Here is a 25,661-nt window from a genome sequence, read left to right as displayed (position 1 = left end):
CACGCGTTTCTACCATGGCTGTGCACAGCTGGACTTTCCTCATATTTACATGATTTCTTTTTTTCTTTTGTAGTTTACTCTCTTACTCTTTTCATTTGTTCTTTTGTTTATTTCTGTTAACTTCTCTCATTTACCAAGGTCGCTTTGAATTCTGACCCGTGCTTTGAGTTTTTTTCTTCAGTACAACTTTGTACAATAGAGTGGTGTTTCACATTCCAGGTTACAGATAATGACCCTGAACTCAAACATTCCTAATTATTGTTTTGTTTATGCCTGTGCCACAGGACTAATATGTTTTCTTTACATGTGTGGGGCAGGGGGAGTTAAAGCAGGGGGCTCTACAAATGTGCTTTTGCTATTTTGGAGGTCACCCATTTTTACCATCCCCACAAACTGTACTTCTAACCATAAGAGAAATTTCCTTTCTCTTGTAATGAGTTGCCAAAACATCCTGTTAGGTGAAACTAATACTTCGTGTTTGTTTAAAATGAGCAAAATCTTTGATCTTTGGCTTTCTTGCATTTATACCTTGAATTATACCACATGACATTTTCATGGAAACTTTAACTTTTCCATAAGGCATGGAAAGCTAAAGTGATTAAGGTCACACAGCTATTTAGTGGCAGAACTTTGAGTAAAACCCATAGATTTTGATCCCCAGCCCTGGGTGATTTTCATAATCCTGCTTGTCAATTTGCATCTACTTAATCACCTTTAATGAATTCATTATTTTATAGGTGTGGATCTTGTTTTTATTTGCCTTAGGGCTTACTAACTGGAAAGTTCTTATGTTTTGTCTGTTCATACAAGAGTCCTACTGTCAGTCATTTTTATTGCTCTAATTCATTCAAAACACATTCACAGCCAACCTCCTAGGTGCCAGGTGCTTTAGAATATAACAGCAACAATAGTACTATTTGGGCATGATTGCATAACTACAAACCCTCCCCCATGTACTTATCTCATGTAACCCTTGCCACAGCACTGTAATGAGGCGGGGAAGCACAGGTCTAAGCCCACGGCTCTTGATAACCTCTGTTGCATTACCCACATGGGCAGGCTTGCTGCAGAGGAAGCAGGCTACAGAGATTTTTTTTTCTTTTCCCTCTTTATTAATGTTTTCAGACAGAGCTGCTCCTAAACCATCTCATGTGGAGCTTTGTTCATCTTCCAGTTAAAGATCACTCCCAGTTTGCCTCATGATGCTTTTTATATGTGGGTCATGACTCAGAAAAAAATGGCCTGAGAGTCAGCGTGCTTCAAATACTTGCTTTTTATCTCTATAACATGCTAATGTTTATAATTATGTGAAAATCAAGAAATTCATAAACTTATCCAAGTCAATAAGACAAACAACCCAATAGAAAAATGGGCAAATGAGAGAAACAGGAATTTCACAGAAGAGAAAACATGAGTTGCTACCAAACATAAAAATGTTGGTCAACTTGGCCAGGCACGGTGACTCACGCCTGTAATCCTAGCACTTTTTGAGGCTGAGGCAGGTGGATTGCCTGAGCTCAGGAGTTCAAGATCAGCCTGGGCAACATGGTGAAACCCTGTCTCTGCTAAAATACAAAAGATCATCCGGGGTGTGGTGGTGTGCACCTGTAGTCCCAGCTACTCAGGAGGCTGAGGCAGGGGAATTGCTTGAACCCGGGAGGCGGAAGTTGCAGTGAGGTGAAATTGTGCCACAAGCCTGGGCAACACAGCGAAACTCTGTCTCAAAAAATAATAATAATAATAATAATAATTGGTCAACCTAAAAGTAATGATTGAAATGCAGATTAAGACCACAGTGAAATGCCATTTTACACACCTGATTGGCAAAAATTAAGAGTCTGATAATTTCAAGTGCTTGTAATTATATGGAGTAATGGGAACTTACAAATATGGCTGGTAGGAATACAAAATGGCACAACTACTTTGGAAAACAATATGGCACTATCTTGTAAAGCTGAACTTGTACCTACTCTTTGAATAAGAAATTTTCTTGATAGGCATGCACCCTAGATGAAATTTTGTACATGTTTTTAGTAGCAAAAACTAGGAAATACCAAAAAGTTCATTGATAAGAGAATAGATAAATTTATTGTGGTAGTTTCGTGCAATACAATATTGAACAGCAGTGAAAATGTATTAACAATAGTTATATGTAGTAATGTGGATAAATCTTGAAAATATAATGTGGAATGAAAAAATCAGGTCAGACCCAAGAATATTTTATCATGTATCATATTTTATAAAGTTCAAAAACAAGTGAAACTCAATCTCTTGTTTAGGAATACAAATGTTTGTGATAAAACTATTTAAAAAATGCCCAGTGGTTATTTCTGAGAATGAGGAAGAAAGGGACGAACTTGGGGAGAAACACACAGATTTAAGTGTATTACAAGTGTTTTATATCTTATGTTGGCTGGGAAATTCACCTGAGTTTTTTTTATGATGATTATTCATATTTTACAAAAATGATACTTGTATTTTTCTGTGTACATTACACATATACAATACATTTTAAAAAAAGTAAACTGCTAACTTCATATTCCTATTGGTCCAACGAGGACACAGGAACTTCATTTGTGAAACCGACTAGAGGCCTTAGGTTCTCTCTGTGGTTCTTTCCTAATGGTGACTGTTTCCTGCAGTGTCCTTGGCCTTCCTGTGTGGCCTGAAGCGTGAGGAGGACAGCTGTGAGGCTGCCAGACACACCTATGTGCAGTGTGATTTGACAGTTGCCATGGCGACAGAGCAACTGCTTGAATCGTGGCCTTACCTCTACATTTGCGAGGAAAGTTCCCAATGCCTCTTTGTGCCAGATCATTGGGCAGAGTCAATGTTTCCATCGTTCTCGGGCCTCTTTATCAGGTAACTTTACCTTCTCCCTCCCTGAACTTCCCCACAAATGCTTGGCCAATGGACCGATGGAGTCATCAGAGAGTGTAGGCCGGGTGGAAGTGGCCTGGCAGCCGTGGTAAGGGCTACAACTCTCTTGGATAGCCCATTCCATTGTGGATTCCAGCCAGCCTGCATATCAAAGCATCTCCTGTCTTTTTCAACTGTTTGAGAGAACATCTGAAAAATCTGCCCCGTAAACAGCTCGCTTTGTTCTTGCTTAGATTTTAATATTTATCTTCCTATCCAAAGCAACATCTGGTGAATGCCAATGGGGAAAAAGATTAGACGTTATGAAAAACAGAAGGCTTTTTCCCCGCTTTCCTTTTTCTTTTCTTTCCAAACAGATTCACAAGTATGAAAAAAAGTCATAGAGAAATCCAGCAGATTGTACAATGTTTATTGAAAAGAAGGAGGGTTGCATAGGCGGAATTACTGTAGATCTAGGATTTAGAAGCCATAAGCGTATAAGCATTTTTTTAACTTAAAAAAGAGGCTGACAAATAAACACCACGACTTTCCAAGTTAACCCCCCTTTTCTAAACAAATAAAAAAGAAGTGTGACCATGCTAGTAATTCTGGATTGCTTTCATTTCAGCAAGGAGTTCCTTTCCTGTACAGGGCAGTGTCTCATGACTGAACATTGTCATGTAAACTTCTTTATGTCTTACGTAGATAGAGTGGCTACCTTTGATTATCTAATGAAGGCCTCTTTTCTTTTTCTTTTTCTTTTTTTTTTTGAGACAGAGTCTTGTTCTGTCGCCAAGGCTGGAGTGCGATGGCATGATCTCGGTTCATTGCAACCTCTGCCTCCCAGGTTCAAGGTACTCTCATGCCTCAGCCTCCCCAGTAGCTGGGATTGCAGGTATATACCACCACGCCCGGCTAATTTTTGTATTTTTAGTAAAGACAGGGTTTCATCATGTTGGCCAAGCTGGTCTCAAACTCCTGAGCTCAAGCAATCCACCCGACTTGGTCTCCCAAAGTGCTAGGATTATAGGCATGAGCCACCGTGCCCCACCTCTTTTCTTATAAAATATGGAACTAAACAAGACCACTTCCCCACGGTGAAAGAGATAACCAGCTCTTTTCATGGCGTCTGACTTTGTGATGTCCTGAGACAGTTTGTGTTTTAGTGTGAATTTGGCACCAGAGGTTTAGGTTTAGCTGGAGGAAAAGAGGAACCTCCTTGGCTGGTTGCTTTCTAAAAGGGCAAGAAGAACTCTGTTTAGCTCACACAGGAAATGGAGTGCTGGGTATTGTACTCAGGTGAGACTGGATTTCAGAACTTACTGATGCTGGACACCAGGAAGTACATGTCAGTAGTTCCTGGCTCCATTGAATTCAGGGACTTCATCTGAATCCCCAAAACTCTTCTTTGGAGTTCTTCCATGCTCTTCCTCTTCATTGTATGGGATGGCTGAAGCAACTGAGCCTCAGAACCCATTGACAGTATAGCTTTACCTATGAATATCATTTCAATAGTGCTGCTCAATGTTCTGGCTATTGCAGTAGGCAAAAGTGGGTATGTTTTCTTTTTTCTTTTTTTTTTTTTGAGACTGAGTCTTGCTCTGTCGCCCAGGCTGGAGTGCAGTGGCAAGATCTCGGTTCACTGCAAGCTCCGCCTCCCGGGTTCAAGCCATTCTCCTGCCTCAGCTTCCTGAGTAGCTGGGACTACAGGTGCTCACCACCAGGCCCGGCTAATTTTTTGTATTTTTAGTAGAGATGGGGTTTCACTGTGTTAGCCAGGATGGTCTCGATCTCCTGACCTCATGATCTGCCCACCTCAGCCTCCCAAAGTGCTGGGATTACAGGCGTGAGCCACCGCACCTGGCCAAAAGTGGGTATGTTTTCTTGGGTAAGAACTATAATAAGTGCCCTATGATTTAAACAAACAAAGTTTAGTGGGGATGAGAGTGGGGGAAACTGGCAGCGGTCTTTTTGCCAGTGGGAAGGTAAGGTAGTGCAATCGTCAGAGGACAATTTGCCGATTCACGAATAACCTTAAATTCTTTATACTCTGTGACCCAGCAATTTCCCTTTTAGGATTTTAAGTAAGTAGATAGAAATGTGTAACATTTATAACAATCATGTTCTTTGAAGTTTCAGGTATCAAAAAAATTTGCAGTGAAACAAGTTTTAGTAATAAAGAATGTATCCAAATGATATGATACTAAGTCACCTTTAAAAATTAGGATGTAGAATATTTAACCAGACAAGGAAATATTTATAATATATTGAGAAGTGAAAATCACAGGTCTCAAAAGAGTATATCAATTTGATCCTACTGTTATACATAGTGTATATGTTTGTACACACGTAGGTTACTAGAGAAAAGGCTGGAAAGATGTATCCAAGAATGTTGATGGTGCCTATCTCTAGGTGGTTGGAGTACTGACCATATTTATTTTCTTCATTGAGTTTTTATGTGTTTTTCCAGGGAACACAATGCTGTATCTCCCTGCCATCCACAACAACTATGGGGTTTGATGTCATTTGGCAAAGGGAGAAGTGCATCTGTGGCAAAAATTATACCCTGTCTATTCGTCCGTCCATCCATCCATCCATCCATCCATCCATGATCCATCCATCTATCCAGTATATTCATCCGTCCATCCATCCATCCATCCATCCATCCATCCATCCATCCATCCATCCATCCATCCATTTATCCAGTATATTCATCCATCCATCCATCTATCCATCCATCCATCCATCCATCCATCCATCCATCCATCCATCCATTTATCCAGTATATTCGTCCATCCATCCATCTATCCATCCATCCATCCATCCATCCATCCATCCATCCATCCATTCATCCATCCATGATCCATCCATTTATCCAGTGTATTCATCCATCCATCCACCCATCCATTCATCCATCCATCCATGATCCATCTGTTTATCCAGTATATTCATCCATCCATCCATCTCTCCATCCATCCATCCATCCATCCATCCATCCATCCATGATCCATCCATCTATCCAGTATTGATCACATCCCTACTCTGTTCTAGGTGTTGTGACAGGTACTGGTGGCTCAATTGTGGATGTCATGAAAGTCCCTGCCTCTTAAGGGTAGAGAAGAAAGTCAGATAATAAACAGGATGATCATGTGTTGTGATAAGTGCTATAAAGTGATAGAAAAATAAAGGGGGGCTACTTTAGAAAGTGTACTCAGAGGAGGCTTCTCTGAAGAAGTCTTTTATGTTACGAAGAGAAGCAGGTGTCTTTATGGAGGGTCAGGCGGTGGCAGCAGCAAATGCAAAAGAACTGTCGAGTTTTATGACTGTTCAGAGGCTAGGAGGGTGGGAGTAGACTGAGAAGGAGGAAAAGTGGCCCCAGATGAGCTCGGAGAGATATGTAAGGCATTGAAGGCCAAAGTAAAGAGTTTGGATTCTCTTCTAAGTGAAGATTAAGTAATTTCCCAAAGTCACACAGTCAAGCCATGGCAGTGTTGAGACTGGAACTCAAGGCTTCTGACACAGTGTGCTTAGTGCAATGCTGTGCTGGCAGCTTCAGTGTGAGAGCCCTGGCTGAGCTTTGTGGGTTCAGTGAGGTTTCAGAGCCACAGGAAGCAACTTCAGGGGAAGTGAGGGAGAGAAAATGCCTGCAAATTGTTTTCCCTCCCTATCCTAAGGAGCACAGCCAAGGTTACTTGCTTACTTTAGGATCTAATCAGATCAACTAAAGAACAATAGTTTGGGAGTTAGGAGTCTTAGATACTAGAACAATCTTTGCCACCATTTTTACCCAATATTTTTAACCATATCCCCCAAAGTAAATATCTGTGTGTGTGTGCAGTGTGTATGCATGTATATCTGTATCTGTACATATATTGATCTCTCTATATATGCTTATGTTGCATATATATATGCTTATATTTATATTTAAATATGGCCAACTGTGCTTCTTAATTCATAGGATTATTGTGGAAGAAACCATGGAAGAGTAGCTAGCTATTTAGAAGCTTTGAAATTTTGTAAATGTTAACCTATTTTGGATATCCTGGTGTCTCAGCTAATTTTGGTGATGGCTTTTTAATGAAAAAAATTTCTAGCAAGGTAGTTACAAATATGGAAAAAAGTGTGAGCTGAAGCTGGTAAACAAAAAGTCCAAGCTAACAGAAAGGGGTTTAATTCTCTTCAGAGCAAGAATAACATGCTTAGTGAAAACAGTGTGTTTCTAACAGGCAAACAGAGGGCAGAGTGACTCAGCCCATTTTACTTGTACCTCTGCCAGCGAAGAGTCAGGAAAGGGCATAAGAAGGTTTATGAGGCAAGTGGAAGCCCAAGGCCAAGAAAGGATGTAGAAGGAAGTTGGTCACTACTTTCCTTGAGTTCAAGTCTGTAGTCTCAGATCATTCATAAACTGGGTACAAAAAACTCACTCTTATGATTGAGGACCTATTGCTGGCAATGAACCATGAGAAGGGGTCACATAACAGAGGTGATGGGCAGATATTCTATGAACCTAAAAAAAAGAGGAGGAATTCTGAAAATTTAGACAACTAAGCTTGGTGTTATCCCTGACAAAATTCTAGAATGAACTATTCATCAGATAGTTTGTGAGCCTTCAGAAATGAAAGTAGCCATCTGGAAACCAATTTACGAAGAATGTGATGGTGTGGGAAACCAACTTCATTTCCTTTCTGATAGGTTTATAAGTGACTTATGATATAAACATAGAGGGAGACCTTCACAAACTATTCCAACCACTTCTCCACCCCCAGTAACAAAAAAAGGTTCTAGGTGCAAAGCCCAAAGTGGCCTGATGCAAGCCTCAAGTTGCTCTGAAGTGAGGTGTTTTAAAAGTCTGCGTGAATTTTGCATTTGATTCCATCACATTTCTATATTGATCTAAATATTACATTGCATTTTAATTTAAAAGTTAAATTACTTTGCTTTTCCTTTCTGAATCTTGGAATACGACTGATGCTCCAGGAGCAAAGGATGGATTTATCCTGTGACTTTGTCTGCCCTGTGGACGAAGGATCAGCGAATGGATTTACAGCCAGATAGCAGGCTACAGATTCAAAACAAATTTGAGCAATAGGTCTAAACCAGTGAGAGAAATGTAACAATAATAAATGTAAATTTCCACATTTACATTTTTAACAATAATGCTACTAAAACTACTACCTCCAACAGCTATAACGTGAGCTGCCTTTATTGGATTCGTATTGTGTGCCAGGTTCCATGCTAATCTATTTATATGCTTCATTTTGCTCAGTTTCTTTAACACCTCCACAAAATAGGTACTTGATTATTGGCAACTCCATTTTATAAATGTAGAAACCAAAGCTTAGTGAAGTAATGTCTTCAATGTCATGTAGATGGTAACCATCTGCCCCGGGATTCAGATCCAGCTGATCTGCTTCCGAGCCTAAGCTTTACATGCCAGTGCTCCTCAGAAAATCATTTGAACAAACACACCATGGTGAAATCCTCAGAAAACTGCAGCTCTGAGACTTTGAATTGACCACTATCTAAGTATAAGCACGGTGGCCTTCAAAATGAACACAGTATCAGGTACTGTGAGAAGGAGGCTCAGATAAAGGCGGACCGGAGTCCCAGTGGTCAGCCCAAACAATCTGCCTTCAGATATGGGTGGCATGATGTTAACATATTGACAATCTACATTATTAGGTCTAAAGGACTGTGGGTTTGGAAGTCATCTCTTAGGTAGATACAGAGTGGAGAACATTTTAGCATGAAGAAGAGAAGATTAAGTGGTGAGATGTACTAGTTATCCTGCTCATTGTTTCTAGCAAATTGTGGAAGAAAACATTTTGACGTTGATTTGAAAAAAGATGGTAGGGTTTGACATGGTGTACAGTTTCTCAAGTGGTGACCTTTTTGCCCTTCTCTCCACCCTTCCTGGTCTTCCCATGGGATCTGCCATCTTCCTGGCTGATGTTCAATCAGCATTTCAAAACTTGAGAGCACTGCTCTGGGAAACAGGACCATCTGGTTTTGACCTCGGAGCTACCGTAGTTCTGTGTTTGACTTTCTGAGAATCTCTTGATCTCTTTGGGTTACACTTTTTACACCTCTTCCTAATTTATAGGCTGAAATGAGATCATACATGTGAAATTGTTGACAAATATGAAACATCATGCATTATTATTACTGATAATTTTTGAGTTAGTTGCAAAAATGCCTACAGCCAGGATGATTCTTGAATAAATATCACACCTGTTGAGGATGACACCCTTCACTATCCATGTCCTCACCTTCTCTAGATGGCATATTTTTAGACTTTCTGTAATGCTACAGTGCTGTTTTTTATTTTAAATCCAGTCTGGCTTCTCCCCTTAAAGCAAGAGGACTTTTAAAGCGAGTGGCTGGTAGTATAACTGGCACATATATCGAATCTCCTTAGTCTGGGCTGTTAAGTAAGTTTAATTAATTTACTAAGTTAATGTTCCACTGCTAGCAACAGAGCCTCATTGCCATCAGCTGGGGAGAGGGAATTGCAAGCCTAAATGAGCTCATTTTTTCACAGTTGGAATTAGGGACCAGTTAGCCAGTTGTGTGGGTTTTCCAATTTCTCCATCTGCCCTAGGGGGATTCAGGCAATTACTCCCCCAACACTAAGTATGAGTAAGAGCAGGAAGAGGGAAGGGGAAAAGAAAAAAAATAAAAACAAAAACTCTCCCCGACGTTTGTTACCCTTTTTGGAACTGGAAGTATTGTCCCTGCATTTCTTGTTAAGCTGGGCTAGGAGTAGCTTTTGCTAATGTTTTTAATAGATTCGGAAAAGAGAAAGGCCTCAGTGAAAGATATTTACCATGTGCATTTTCATTGCAGGGTGTGCAGATAAAAGGAAAAACAAATAAACAATAAAAGAATGGAAACAAAATTACAGAAATTTGCAAAATTTGACAAATGGTGGCCTGTAGTTGCCACAAGCTAATGGCTTGCAATGATTAATAAGAGTAAAAATAATTGCATTTCATTAAGATTGATGACACCCCATTTAACCTCCCCTCTCGTTTCAGCCCTAAAGTGGAAAGAGATGAAGTTCTCATCTATAATAGCTCCTGTAACATTACCATGGAAACTGAGGCAGAGATGGAGTGTGAGATGCCCAATCAGCCAATTACCGTCAAGATTACTGAGATACGGAAACGCTGGGGCCAGAACACTCAGGTATAATCAAATCTTTTTTACAGACTGATTCAAACAGCTCAAATTAAATTTGTAATATTGTGTACATTAAAAAAACAATTTAGTCCAAATGGCAGCGATATATAATATTAAATGCGCTCAAACTTTGAGAAGCTGGTCTAATGCACAATATCTGAATTCATAGTTAACTCTGGTTAATCATATATTTTCTCAAAAATAAATGAGTGTTGCCCGGGCTCTTTCAAAGCAAATTCTGAGCAGATAATCTCCTTGGCATTTTGTCCTGATTTCTGTATGCATGTTTGAAAGGGGCTCTCTGTGGTTTATTTCTTCACAAAATAAATGGCCTACGATTTAACCAGATCCTACTGGAAGGCTTCCAAATCACTCAGCCGTCCTCAGCTTGGTGGGACAGCAATGTCTGCAGGTCCATTCGGTTCATCTCTGTGCCATGGGGGAGCAGAGTGGAAACTTCAGCTTCTGAGGGGATTATGTGGACATCAGAAACGAAAAGGACCTCAGGGTCATTCGGTCTAGCCTCTCTGCCTCAATTCACCCATTTTGAAATTGTCTAAACCACTCCCTCCAAGTGGCTCTTCTAAAAGCGTGTTTGTAAGTCTCCAGAGAGGAATTCCACAGCCTTCCCCGGGAATTTGCGAGAATTGCAATCAGAGGCTCAGGGCTGTTTGGAAATGGATCAGATAATCTTTTACAGCTCCCCAGGCTTCTCACGGCACAAAGATAAAAAATAATATTTATTGAGCACCTACTCCCTTAGGTGCCTTTCTCTTTATGAAAGCAGTTCTCAGATTTTTCTCTTTTTGTCTCTTTTATTTGGAACAAACATTTATTGAGTGCCTATTATGTGGCACTCGCCGTACCAGATTCTCTTGTGAATGCTGCTTCATTCAAACTGTCCTAATCCAAAAGTCAGCTTCCTGGCTTCAAAATGTGTGTTCTTCTATAACTTTTGTACTGGTGCTGAAAATGTATGCGATGGCAAACAACATTTTTTTTCTGTCCTTCCTAAACTGTTCCGTGCCTACCTTTCCATGCTCCTGGGTCCTCAACCGTCCACTCTGTGGCCTCTGCAGGCTTCTCCCTCACCTTGACCTTCCCTTCAGGTGATAGCCCGGGACTGTCACTTCTCGCTTCATCGTGTCCCCCACAAACACCTCTTCCTTTCAATTTACTGCCAATTTTAATTCTCTCCAGAGCCGCTGACCCCCAGTGGCACTTCCACTTTATTCTGCGCCTGTTTCTCAGCAGTCAGCTGTCAGTGACATTTCAAAAGTGTATTGTAGTGCGCTGAGACTGCTGTGGGACACTGGGTGATCTTTAAGCCTCTCTGGGCCTCAGTTTCTGCTGGGTGCATAATAACCTGGTGTTGTTGGGATGCTTAGATGAGCAAATGCTTGTGAAAGAGAGGGAGAGGCAGGCTGACCTAGTGTTTAAGTGCATGGACTTTGGAGCTAGACTGCCCGGGTTTGAAGACATCACTTGCTTCTTGGGGGACTTTAGGCAGGTTCTTTAAACCCTCTGTACTTCAGTTTTCTCATCTGTAAAGTAGGGTCAGTAATAGTTCCCACCTCATAGGGTTGGTGTGAGCCACTGAGAGCTGCATCTCACACATGGTAAATGTCCAATGTTAGCCATTATTGGCAGTGCTAGTTCACTAGTCATAGTGCTAGAAAATGATATGAATTTATTTTTCTATAGTGCTTGCTGTTTTGACCAGATCATTTCACTTCTTAGATTTATTTAATTTCCCATCATCTCAAAGTCTAATTTTGATTTTTTTTAGGCTTAAATGCCTCACTCATTTAAAAATCCTTATGTGACATACATTTGAGTTCCAACCATGTTCAAGGTTCTCTACCATGTTCTGAAGGAGATTTAAAAAATATATGGAAAGAGACCCCACTTTTAAGAGATATTTGGGAAGTGAGGCCTTATGTGGAAGTAGTTAAGTTTCAAAAAAGGGTACATAGAGTCAATTCATCACAGCTGGGTGGAATGTTGGATGCCATACAGACCAGCCAGTTCATTTCAGAGATGAGTTAACTGAGATTCATAATGAGGGGTGGTTGATAAAGGTCACACAGGTAGTTATCTGGCCTCATAACCCATGTGGCTATAGTCGTTGTGGGGGAAGTAAGCCATTTAATCTTCAGGAACTAGGAATGTGTCTAGTGCCAGTGTGTAGGGAACTCCAGTCCTGAGGGGGTAAAGAGGAGATGGGTACCATCATTGTAGGTTTCAGATGTGATGTGTTACACTCAAGTGTTAGTGATAATGTCATAGTTTTGAACAGTCTATTGGGAGCAGGGCCCTATCAAGGAGCCAGAAGTACATGAGGGAACAATGGCAGGGATTTATGGCAAACTCAATCTGAACTTATGGCTGCGTTTAGCTCCAATGGGACCCTAAAGAATAGAACAAGAGTCTCAGGCACACGTCCTGTCGCATCAACTGGATCAATATGGTGGAAGTTAGGAAATAACTATGGCTGGCACACAGTGGCCTGGAGTCCAGAAAAACAACATTCTGTGTAATGGGAAAATTGTTAATTCTAGATTCTACTCTCGTTAGGGTGGTTTGGTTTGATTTAGGAAATGGATATAATGAAGTCTATAGGTGGAGGGCTTATAACTAAGTGACTATGTAATTTATCACCCAAACCAGGATGCTTTTGAGAGTGCAAGGTTCACAATGAATGATTATGCTGGGATAGTATGTCACCCTTGTTGGGGTGTGTGATTACCCTACCTGGGCTTGGGAACAGAACAACTTGTCATACATATGTGATACATGGTTACCCTACCCATGTTGGGATGTACAATTTCCCTACCTTGGCCTGGGAAAAACATGCCACCAGTATTATGATGCATGGTTATCTGGTCATGGGGAAGACCAGCACCAACAAGTGCTTAATCAGGACTACAATCCAGGTCCCTGTTCCAAATTCAAGAATTCCTTGTGTGGGAATCTTGGAACACTAGAAAAGGAAACATTTCTACACTGCTGGTGGGAATGTAAACTAGTACAATCACTATGGATAACAGTGTGGAGATTCCTTAAAGAACTAAAAGTAGACTACCATTTGATCCAGCAATCCCATTACTGGGTATCTAGCCAGAGAAAAAGAAGTTATTATACAAAAAAGATACTTGCACACACATGTTTATAGCAACACAATTCACAATTGTAAAAACATGAAACCAGCCCAAATGCCCATCAGGAAACGAGTCAATAAAGAAATTATGGTATGTATATATAATGGAATACTACTCAGCTATAAAAAGGAACAAATTAATGGCATTTGTAGCAACCTGGATGGAACTGGAGACGATTATTCTAAGTGAAGTAACTCAGGAATGGAAAACCAAATATCGTATTTTCTTACTCATAAGTGGGAGCTAAGCTATGAAGATGCAAAGGCATAAGAATGATACAATGGACTTTGGGGACTCAGGGGAAAGGGTGGGAGGTGGGTGAGGGATAAAAGACTACAAATTGGGTTCAGTGTATACTGCTCCGGTGATGGATGCACCAAAATCTCACAAATCACCACTAAAGAACTTACTCATGTAACCAAATGCCATCTGTTCCCCCAAAACCTATGGAAATAAAAAATTAAAAAAATGTATTTTTCAGCCGGGTGTGGTGGCTCATGCCTGTAATCCCAGCACTTTGGGAGGCCAAGGTGGGTGGATCACCTGAGGTCAGGAGTTCGAGACCAGCCTGGCCAACATGGTGGAACCCCATCTCTACTAAAAATACAAAAATGAGCCGAGCATGGTGGCGGGTACCTGTAGTCCCAGCTACTTGGGAGGCTGAGACAGGGGAATTGCTTGAACCCTGGAGGCGGATGTTGCAGCAAGCCAGGATTTTGCGAATGTGCTCCAGCCTGGGTGACAGAGCAAGACTCCATCTCAAAACAAACAAACAAACAAACAAACAAACAACAAAAAACAAACCAAAAAATCAGCCCAGCGTGGTGGTGCCTGTAATCCCAGCAACTTGGGAGGCTGAGGCAGGAGAATTGCTTGAACCCAGGAGGTGGAGGTTGCAGTAAGCTAAGATTGCACCATTGCACTCCAGCCTGGGTGACAAGAGCAAAACTCCGTCTAAAATATATATATATATATATATATATAATTTTTTAGTGACCTAGATGGGAGGGTGTGAGGCAGTGTGGGAAGATTGATAAGATCAGAACTTACTTTGTTAAAGAATATCAAAGTGGCTCAACAACTTAATTTGAGGTCCTGATGTGTTTGTAAGCTAAACGTTTCTTTCCATTGCTTCCTCCCATTGAGGGGTACAGCCAAGTGAGCAAAAAGCCACTCCCACATGCTTTAGAGCCACAGGACTGCCTACTAGATTCTAAGAAAAATGGCAAGTTGTCCTCTTATCACAAGATAACTGGTTAATATGTTGCTTTTCAAGGTTGGCAATAAAAGTTTAAACCAAAACAAATTTAAAAAAAAAGTTACAGAGGTTTTCCTACCAAAGGACTTTTGCGATCCTTCAATACATGAATACGTAATGTGGATTTCTAGGGAGTGCTGTGGTGTGGACTGTTACCTAAACTTTGCCTGTGGAACTCTTTATTCCCAGAATTTCTCTTGGGGCTGGCATCTGTCCTGCTGCTTTCACTCTGGGAAGTGTCATGTATGCCATGCTCTTCCCCTCTCACAGAGTAGGGGCTCCGAGTTGGGAAAGGTCATCTTCAGGTGGGGCAGCCAACTAAGCTCTATTAACGCCAGTGGCATTTGTGCTATGCTATGAAGGACAGGGTTTAGGTATTCAGCATGCAGAGGAAAGGCATTTCTGGTGGGGGAACCAGGATGCACAAGGCAGCAAGGCTAGAACCCACAGGAATAGCAAGGAGCATGGTGTGTGTGAAGGGGAATGGTGAGTTGTAGGTTTGGAAAGGTGGGCTAGGACTGGATTGTGATTTAGAGTTAAGCATTTGGTCCTTTGATTCAGCAGGTGACAAGTAATCCCCAAGGAGTCAGTGCTTGATCAAAGGTGAGCTATAGTCACATTAATCTGGCAGTGAGGTATGGATGAACTGATTGGTAAACCGACGAGAGGTAGAAGCATCTCAGCTAGGTGAGAGATAACTGGGGCAGGGAAATGGCAGAGGGAATGGAGAGGCAACACACTCAATAGTCAATACTTGATAACTTGTGTTGGACAAAGTGTTCAAATTTGTGGGAGACTAAATGTGGTAGGTAAGAAAAATTGTGTGCTGGCTTTTCAAAAAGACCTTTTTAAAAATTTCAATGCTATATATCTGTGCTCATGACTTCCAGGTTGGAATCTCTGATCCAGAATTCTCTCCTGAACTTTGTTTTTTATTGTATTTACTTATTTTTTTGAGACAGGATCTTGCTCTTGTCACTCAGGCTCTAGTGCAACGGCATGATCATGGCTCACTGCAGCCTCGAACTCCTGGGCTCAAATAATTCCCCTGCCTCATCCTCTGCAGTAACTGGGACCACAGGTGTGTGTCACCACACCCAACTAATTTTAAATTTCTTTGTGGAGGCGAGGGTCTTGCTATGTTCCACAGGTTGATCTTGAATTCCTGGCCTCAAGCAATCCTCCCACCTTGGCCTACCAAAGTGCTGGGATTATAGACCTGAGCCACCGTGCCCGACCTCTTCTGAATGTTAGATTCCTGTACCTCACTGTCTACTGCTATTGTCACTTCGATATCAAAACGACACCTCGAGTTTAGCAGGTTCTAAATTGAACAACTGATCTCCACTACTTCCTCCCCCATAGTCCTGAACTGAGTTGGTAGCAGCTCTGTCCTTTTGGTGCTCAGGACATGGAGGCCTCCTTGACCTTCCAAAACCCACATCAGATTCATTAGGAAATTCTGTTGGCTCTATCTTTCATTTGACCACCTTGCAGCAATTCTACTGCTACTGTCATCATCAGCATCATCTCTTACTGTTTATTGCAAGGCCTCTCAGCCCTCCTCTCTGCTTCTACCCGTGCCTCTGTTTGGTCTATTCTATTTAATAATAGAGCCATAATGATCCTTTCAAAATATGTCAGCTAATTTCCCTCTTCTCCTCAAAGAGGAGCTCCCAGACTCTCTCACAGTAACTGTATAAGAATCCAGTCCTTATACTGACCTCAAGGGCCATTCCCTGCACCCCTCACCTCCCACCCCAACACCCTCTCCGGCTTCATCTCTCACTTATCTCACCTTCACCTGCTCTGTTCTGGGCATATTGGCTTCTTGCTATTCCTGCAACACACCAGGCATGCTCCTACACCGAAGCCTTTGCATTTGCTGTTTCCTCTGCTTAGAATTCTTTCCCCCCTTCTTTTTCAAGTACAATCTCCCACTTGAACTTTTTGCTGAAATGTTACTTCTTCTATGAAGTCTTACCACCCTATTGAAAATGGCAACCCTTTGCCACTGACCCCGTATATCATGCTTTAACAGAGTTCTTATCACCTGCTAACATACTACTTAAGATACTAATTTATTATGTTTGTTGTTTGGTGTCTGACTTTTCTTGCTAGAGTATGATCTCCAAGAAGGCAGAAAGATTTGCCCACTCTGTTCCCTGGTATGTCCCAAGAGCCTGAACCAACTATACTAACAAACAGAAATACATGCAGAAATACAAATACAGAAAGTTTAAAAAGTCTTCCCATATGCCACTTCTTCAATATTAGCTCCTGAAAGTTTCATCTGAAAGGAAATACACATGTACACATACATGTACATGGACCCATTTGTACACAAAGATGTTATTGTGTTATTTATATTGTTTTTCAACTTGTATGTTTAAAAAATATAGTAGCACACTATAACATGGGCTCCTTGAAAAGAGGGGCTTTCTTTTGTCGCTGCTATTTTCCCAAGACTTAGAACTAGGTCTAGTACATAGCATAGTACAATAAAGTTTTCATAGGTTTCAATTAAAATTATTGAATGCATAAATGGATTTATCAAAATACAACATGGTTATCATTTTAGTTTAGCACATGTAACATTTTCTTTTCCTTCAAAAGACATTGATTATACCTACTAGGTATCACACACTGTGATTCAGTGAAACAAGAGAAAAGGTATTAGAAAACGAAGAAGAAAATCCTAAAGAGTGCTGGAAAACACAACAGGGTGCCCCAAGACAATAAGAGGTTTTGAGGGATTTCTGAAGCACAAATAGCAGTTTGGGTTAGATGGGTAGAGAACCCACAGTAGAATAAATGCAACCCAAAGCAAGTTTAGAGGAAATTAGAATATAGCTACACTTTTCAGTGGAGCTCTGGGAGAAATTCCACAAGTAGGAGGGGACAGACATCAGGGAAATTAATAAAAACTGCTATGTAGACATTTCCCTTCCATCTCTCTTTCCCTTTCTTTTTCTCTGTCCCTGTGTATATGCTTGGATCTGTGGCTCTCAAGAGGAAGTGTTAAGAATGGCTTATAAAACAAAGAGGGAATATTTGGGGACAGGAGATTGATTCAGTCCATTGTGGATGTTAGGGCCGATGTTAATCAAAGAGAAGCCTGGACTTCCATGACAGACTCGGAGAAAGGAAGAAAGGAAGAAGAAAGAAGCTTCTCTTCATTTCTGCCTCCAAAAAAAAAATTCCTCTACTTTTATTTTGCTCATCCAGATATCTTATTTTGCTCATCCAGATATCTTACTCAGAAATTTCAGCTGTGGTGAGTTGAAGAGGTTTCTCTGAACATCTAATCTGCCTTGTCAGTGGAAAAGAAAGTCTGAAACAATGCTACTAAAGTTTTCTGGGAAATGATTTTGAACTTAGAATTCTATACCCAGTAAAATACTATTTGGAATAAGAACTAAATAAAGAAATATAAGCTATACAATATTTAGGAAGTTTCTCTCCTTTGTGCACTCTCTAAAAAGTAATGCACTCTGGTGAACTGCAAATGAATCCAAGAAAAAAGATGATATGGGATTCAAGAAAGGGATGAATAAAGAACTTGGAAAACAGCAACAACAAAGTAAACATTGTTGATAATGTCGTTGTGAAGCTTAATATAGTTGTTAAGAATAGATCCTTAACCAGACAGAAACAAGAGCCTCCTGTTTCAAGTAGGTATAATGAAAGATCAAGAAACAGAGGCATAATCTCCTTCTTTGATAAAATGAAAAGCCATTTGTAACACAAACCTCATTATATGAAGATGAAACATAAATGGGAGAATGGCAAATGACTTAACAGAGTGAAGGAAAGTCAAAATTAATTGCCTGAAAAGGGAAATTTAGACAAAAAGAAGACAACTTGCCCCATAGTACTCCAGAAAACTTTGGATTTAGAGAAATTTAGGTACCAGAAAATGAGCATGAGGCAGGATGCTAAAATGAGGGGGTGGTTTAATGTCTATATAAAGTAGCTCTATCCCCAGGATACTGTTCCTCACTGACCAAGTCAGAAATCTATTTCTACCCCACATTCCAGGAAGCAGATGCATAATTTCTGGGCAAATTGAAGTGAGGAATTAATGAGGTTCTTGATTAGGCATGGGGAGAGTAGGGATGGGAAATGCAGCTGAAATCTGGAGGATGAATTAAAGGTCTGCTTTCTCTTTAAAGAGAAGTCAGCCCATCCATTCCCCACTAAATTCTTTCTTCTGCTGAACTCCAGAATCCTGACAAACCAAATTTGACTCCTCACAGGAAGAGGACTACATGATACTTCTCTGGAGAGATGAAACCAAAGTGAAGGCCCATAGCTTCTGGCATTTGGAAGCTCATGAAGTCCCACTTACACTGATTACCTACTTAGATTTTATTGCATTGCTGTTAAACATAAATGGAAAGACTTCTGGTTTTGGCCATGAGAGGGCAATGAGTCTCAGCCTTGTCCTTCTGTCATATGCCACCATATAAAGATAAAAACTAGTCAAAATATATTTCAGGCATTGGATAATATATAGCACAAGGCTGTGATCCTTGAGCGAATGGAAACACACAAGGAATGTGGCTTTCTGTCTGAGATTGAGTTCAGGGAAACCCAAAAAACTCTTTTTGGGTTCCATTTCTCTGTGCTCTCAGTTTCCAATCAGAGATTAGAGTTTAGGGCTGCTAATATTGGTGGAATTTGCAGGGAAGGATACCAGAGAGGAGGGAGCTGTGCAAAAAAGGAACTCTAGAAGTCTGCAGGGGTCCCTTGAGTCCTTTGCCAGATAGTTAACCAATCATGTAGTGAGTATATTTCTGTGAGGTCTAGCAGGCTATAGCTACTGGGAGGCTTGAAGTGAACATAGCCTCTAAGGTACTGGGAGTACTTTGGAACAGCACAGTACTAGAAGATTTCAAATGCTGACTGATTAGAGTGGAGAAACCCCACTCAACACCAGGGCATTGAGTTGAGACCTCAGAAAGGCCACACTTTAGGAATAAAATATTCTAGCTCTGGAGTAAAGCTACTCTAGACCCACTGAATGGATCCTGAAAACAGGGCTTAACAAAATTATGTTATTTCAGTAAATTAATTGCCTGCTAGAGCAAAGCTCAACACCCTTTAAAGGAAGGAAGATAAAAAAATCTCCACCTTCAAGAACATGGCATCCACAATGTCCAGCATACAATCAAGAACCTGAGAAAAAAAGCAAAATATGCAATCAACTGAAACAGACCTATGGATGATAGAGATGTTGAAACTTACTAGATATGGACTTTAAAACAACTGTTATAAGCATATTAAAGGTTTTAAAGGAAAACAAAGATGCAACAAGAGAAATTATAGGAAATTCCAGCAGGAAAATGAAAACTATTTCAAAAATTAATAAAAATTATAGAATTGAAAGAAATAATATCTGTACTGAAAATTTCACTAGATAATATTAGATTGGGCCTTGCAGAAGACAAGATCAGTGAGCTTGTAGACAAAACAATCAAAGCTATCCAAACTGAAGAACAGAAAGAAAAGGGAAAAAATGGATAGATAGTAATCTCTGAGTCAATATAAAGTAGTCTAATATTTGTGTCATTGGAGTAGCAGAAGGAAAAGAGAGGTAGAAGGGATAGAAAATAAAATAAATCTAAATAAATAAATAATGCAAAGATTTTCTAAATTTGGTGAAAGCTACAAATTCACCGATCTAAGAAGCTTAATGAATCCAAAGCAGAAGAAACATAAAGAGAACCATTATTGGAGTTCTCAATAATGTTAATATGTCAATTATTCCAAATTAACATTTAAGTCAATGCAATTTCAATAGAACATCTCAATAGGTTTTTTTGGTAGAAATTTCCATTCTGATTAAAAAATTATGGAAATGCAATAATCTAAAATAGCCAAAACTATCTTGAAAAGGAACAAAATTGGAGGACTTACAGTCTGATTTTAAATCTTACTATAAAGCTATGGTAATCAGTTGAAGTTCTAGGCAAGATCTTATATGAAAGAAAGGTTCTCCTGATAACAGTATGTTTGAAAATTCTTGTGGTAGTGTCATAGAATCCAGGTGAAGGAAGAGTTTGAAGGAATGTGTGTTGAGACTAATCAAGACGTACCGCAATAAAGAGGTCCTTAGTGACATTTGAGGCCACAGGACAATATTGGTGGGGAGAAAAACCAGATTTTGGGGGGTTAAGGAGTATATGAGTATCAAGGAAATGCAGGCAACTGGTATAGATCACAAGTAGGAAGGGAAAGGGGAGATGCAGATAAATATTGTGGTTGAGTAGCACCTTCCTCATGTTCACAGCTCACTATCATTAGTACTAGAGATCATTTTCTTAAGTTAAAGGTACTTTGATTAAAGCTGTGGTCTTTAAGTGTGTTACTTATTTGACAAGACCAAGACTCCACAGGTTTCTCATCTCGTCTGTTTTTCTAGTGACTACAAAATAGCTCTCAGACAACCCTAATGTTTAAGTCATCATAATTTTTTCCAAAATATTTATATTTTAAAATTCATTTAGACTCTTCAATGCATATCTCCCTTAGGAAGATTCTCCTTTTCTTAAAGTTGAAGAATTTTTTTTCTCTTGGGAAATTCCATAGTTTTTAATTATACTTGTTTTAAGAAATTTATCTCTTTTACATTTAAATTACATGTATTTATTTAAATATTTAAACTCCCAAATAGACATTACACTCTCTGAGAGTGAGCTTCATATTGGATTCCTCTTTGATGAATGGATGGATGAAGGCATATATGTCTGTACTGGATTACTGTTTAAAAGGCGAACCACACTGCTTATTTTTATCCCCACTTTTTCTTTAAGGAGATTCTTCTAGGAAATTCATGCAATCCAGCTATGTGACAAATTTCATATTTTCTTTATAATATACATAGCTATTTAGAGGCTAATTTGAAAATACTTTTTATTCCCTAATTAATTTTGTTTCTCCTATTACAGAAATCAAAAAAACAATTTTGTCCCTTTTGTCTTCCCTCCCCTTCCCTCCCCTTCCCTCCTTGCCTTCTCTTTCTCTCCCTTCTTTCTTTTTTTCCTTTTAGACCCACTTAGTGTGCATCTTCAGGGTTGTGTGCCTGCAGAGAGAGGTGCTGCAGAAAGCAGGGTTGAGCTAGTTATTAGATTAGGGAAAAGGGGTATAGAAACTCAACCATTGACCCCTGACCTGGCTGTCCTGGAGGAAACTTACTGAGTCCCTTCTGCCTGTATTTTCTCTGTGGAACGAGGCTCCAAATGTATGAGAATTACCTACTTCAGGGGGAGGAGAAGCTGGAAAGGCAGACAGTTTCACATCTGAAAGGGCTTTGCCTTCTTAGGGTAATTAGTCAGAATAGGATGCACAGTGAACAGGACTCCTGGGGCCTCTCTTCTAATTCCAGCAATGTCCCTGTCTGACTACAACTATTTAACAACTCACTTAACCTTTCAATTGATTGGTACTAGCTGACTTCCAGCTTTTGGAGGGAGGAAAACAGTACCTATAAACGTATAATAGTAGGAGAAACCTAAAAGTTCAACAATGGCATTATGATATAGTAGTTGTGAGCTTGGACTCTAAAATAAAACTGGATTTGAGGCTGATCCTTCTACTTACTTGTTATATAACTTTGGGCAAATTTTCTTAACTTCACTGAGTCTGTTAATTCCTACCTTGTAGGGTTGTAAGAATTAAATAATGCATGTAGTGCACTTAACGCAGTGTCTCATTCATAGACAGCCCTCGAAATGTGCCAGGGATTATCATTTTTGGTTAAATACATAATGAGACTACGCAATTATGAAAGATAATCTACTTTCATAACTGTGAAAAATAAGGACTTTTGGGAGCCAAAATATGACAAGTGAAAGATAAGTACTCACAGAGTCTGTGAGTACTCTGTAAATTGTTATGCCAAGTTAAAGTGTCACAATTTATATAATTGTTTATGGTGGTGGTGTCATAATCAGAACTTGCCGTGTGAAAGAGGCTTTATCAATTATTTGAACTTAAGACTTTGCATACCTCTGTTTCTTGCTGTTTTTTTCTTTTTTTAAAAAAGAAGGAGGCTGGGCGTGGTGGCCCACACCTGTAATCCCAGCACTTTGGGAGGACGAGGCGGGCGGATCACGAGGTCAGGAGATCGAGACCATCCTGGCTAACACGGTGAAACCCCGTCTCTACTAAAAATACAAAAAAAAATTAGCCGGGTGTGGTGGTGGGCACCTGTAGTCCCAGCTACCCAGGAGGCTGAGGCAGGAGAATGACGTGAACCCGGGAGGCGGGGCTTGCAGTGAGCTAAGATTGCACCACTGTACTCCAGCCTGGGTGACAAAGTGAGACTCTATCTCAAAAAAAAAAAAAAAAAGGAAGGAATTCTTGCCTTTTCCCCTGTCTTTCTCTCAAGAGTATGATGAAAGATTTAAAAGAAAATCTAGTTCTTAAGTTTGTACAATCTTCTTGCCCTAGGACATTATCACCAATGATTTTAGGTAATATGTTGTTACTGCTATTAATGTATTGTTATTATTATTAATCAGTGTAAACATTACAATGCATTTTTATTTTATAGAAATGGAATGGTAGGTCTGCTATATCTAATAATATGAAATAAACTGTTACCTTTAACTATTCAGCAATGACACAGTTATATTTCATGCCAAAAGTATTTAGAATCATATGAATGGGTTTCTGTATTCAATGTTAAAATAATTCAACTTTGAATTTCCCATTAAATATGATATTATAAAAATGATTTAGGTACAGTCCCATGGTGTGTTTGAAACTGTACACTCTGCAAACACATAAATAAAAATATATCTAATTGGAAAAAAAGAGGGAATTCAGGAAATTAGCCTGAATGCAGCTTAAACTCATCTGAACAAGTTAATTGTGCCTCTCTTGTTTCTCAGGGACTCTTTGTATCAAATGAGTTTATGATATTAGCCTGCTCCTGTCATATCAAGGTATGTTATCAGTAAATGAGGCTGTGGTTTTGATGAGCGTTTGTCATATTTTGGCTCCCAAAAGTCCTTATTTTTCTTTACAATGTGTTTAAATTTATTATAATATCACTGAGTAATTATTACATCACCATATAGGAGTTTGAATTATCTCAGCTACACTACTCTTAACTTTTATCTTAAAATAACAGTTTCTGTGCTCAGTGGAAAATCGCGAGCTTTATTAGCCCTGTGAAAATGTCCCTATTAATGACAGACAGAAGGTAGTCCTATTGGAACGTGACATGATTATTTATTTCCTTCTAAAGTACAACTTCATAAATTGAAATTATTTTTTTCTAAATAAATACTGTGTGTAATTTTCTCAATGAAACCATATGTCATGGGATTATTTTGTTTTTGACTATAGGAGTATAATGCTTACATTTTTTTTCTGAGCCTTTCCAAATATGAAACTTTAGCTATCTTGCAGAGAGGCCTGCTTGCTATGAAATTGCTATAGATGGTACAATGGCCTCACATGGGGATTCTTTGGATTCTACAGGGGAGGTGAGGCTTGGTAATTGAAGAACCAGAAGTGTTCAAATTAGTTTACTTGCTGACTCATTGGGTGACTGGATAACTCAGTTTTGTAATCTCAAGTCGCTATTTCTCGACCAGCGACATGGAAAGATTTTATGGAAGTCCTTAGTAACAGAATGTGAAAACTGTGATATGTCAATATGTTATTTTATCAGTATATTTAATTCTTCATGTGCGAGAAAAGCTTGCTTTTCCACAGGTCCATTTCTTGAATGCATAGTAGTAAACTACCATCTCCCTGAAGCCTGATGAAGAATTAAGGGCACCCAACTATGAGTAGGTTCCTTTCCCACGTATGAAGGGTCTCAGATAGTAGTTGAATGGGTTTCAGTGGTGTATGTGGTGTGGTGTGGTAGTGGTGGTGGTTGTGGTATGTGTTGTGTATTTGTGTTGAGTAAGGAGTAATATGAATTTCATCAGTGTTTGGATATGTGGTTCTATACTAGACATGTTAAACATTTTTTATTTTGCTGAAAGCTCTAAGATGTTATCAGTTTTGAGTCTAATATACATAGCATTTCTATTTGCAAAAACAAATAATCATCTCAGCCTTGAGATACAAAAGGCAATTCAGTCAATTTGGAGAACTTGGGTTTTCTCCTCAGGGTTGTCCTCTTTTTAATTCTCGTTGATTCAGCCATAAATCTTCCCCTCCAAAGACCTTGCTTTTATTCCCACAGCACTGAAGTCTGCTCTTACTTTAAAGAGCCACAGTAACTGCTCCTAACATGCACATCTTTATTAGGAAATGTAGGGAACCTTGACCAGATAGCTGCAGAGCAGCTGGAGCCTGGAAGGTGAAGAAATTTGGGTAAAGATGAATGGGTTATTCAGATATTAAAAGTGTTATGGAAACGGACTTCATCGAATTGAAAATCAGCTCAGAAAAAAAAAACCAAAAACCTCCTGTGTCTCAGGGAGTTAGAGGAGAAAAGAAGGGGAACCAGAAGGGAGAGGCAGGAGCCTTGGGAGGAATGAAGAATATTGAACTGGTTTTAGATAAAGGCTGTTACTTGGAGATAGAAATGACTTTAATTGTATTACTGTATGTATGAGTGGATGTTAACTTGCATTAACTCTATAAAATGGTAGTTTCAGGCATAGGCTTTTTCCACTTTCTGTTCTTTTTCCACTGGTGCATTCCAGCTTTGAGCTAATCTCTTCGGGCAGGTCAAATAAGGGTGTGTAGGCACAACCCCTCTAAGAGCTTATTTTAGTTACTGTCTTCTTGAATTGCTTTGCTGGTAGGAGGGTTAGGCAACACCTCTTCTAGTCCCCTGGCTGTCCTTGGCTGGAGTTAGCTGATGGTAGGCTAGTGGCAGGGTTGTGGATACCCCAACAATGCCACAAAGTCCCTTTCTGGTTGTATCTCTCCATGGAGCCAACATAAATGTAAATCAGCAGAAAAGTGTGCAGATGAGAAGATATTGTCCATAAAATACACACCAATGGATCATTTCAGCTACACCAGAAGAAAGGAAATATGTTTTTTCTAGAGGAGAAAAGAGAAAAGTAGCCATTTAATGAGGGAATAAACTACCCTGAAGGGTGTATACATTAAAAAAAGGGAAAAAACCAAACAAAATAAACAATAAAACAAACAAATAAACAAACAAACAACAGGAAAGGCGTGCCTTGATTCTATAGGTTTTACAAAGAAACCTCTAG

General features: G+C 39.7%; 1 protein-coding gene across 1 annotated transcript in view; it reads left to right on the top strand.

Moving 5' to 3' along the window:
- Nucleotides 1-25,661, top strand: part of PKHD1 (PKHD1 ciliary IPT domain containing fibrocystin/polyductin) — a 460,859-nt gene that overhangs the window by 64,747 nt on the left and 370,451 nt on the right. Inside the window, exons 33-34 of the mRNA XM_031012474.3 lie at nt 2,643-2,862; nt 9,897-10,047. Of these exons, the coding sequence (XP_030868334.2) occupies nt 2,643-2,862; nt 9,897-10,047 (371 nt within the window). The remainder of the gene's footprint in view (nt 1-2,642; nt 2,863-9,896; nt 10,048-25,661) is intronic.

The sequence above is a fragment of the Gorilla gorilla genome, chromosome 5 (genome assembly GCF_029281585.2).
Source record: "Gorilla gorilla gorilla isolate KB3781 chromosome 5, NHGRI_mGorGor1-v2.1_pri, whole genome shotgun sequence".
Classification (NCBI taxonomy): domain Eukaryota; kingdom Metazoa; phylum Chordata; class Mammalia; order Primates; family Hominidae; genus Gorilla; species Gorilla gorilla.
Note: the sequence above shows the minus strand (reverse complement) of the source record. Positions and strands in the feature narration are given on the sequence as shown.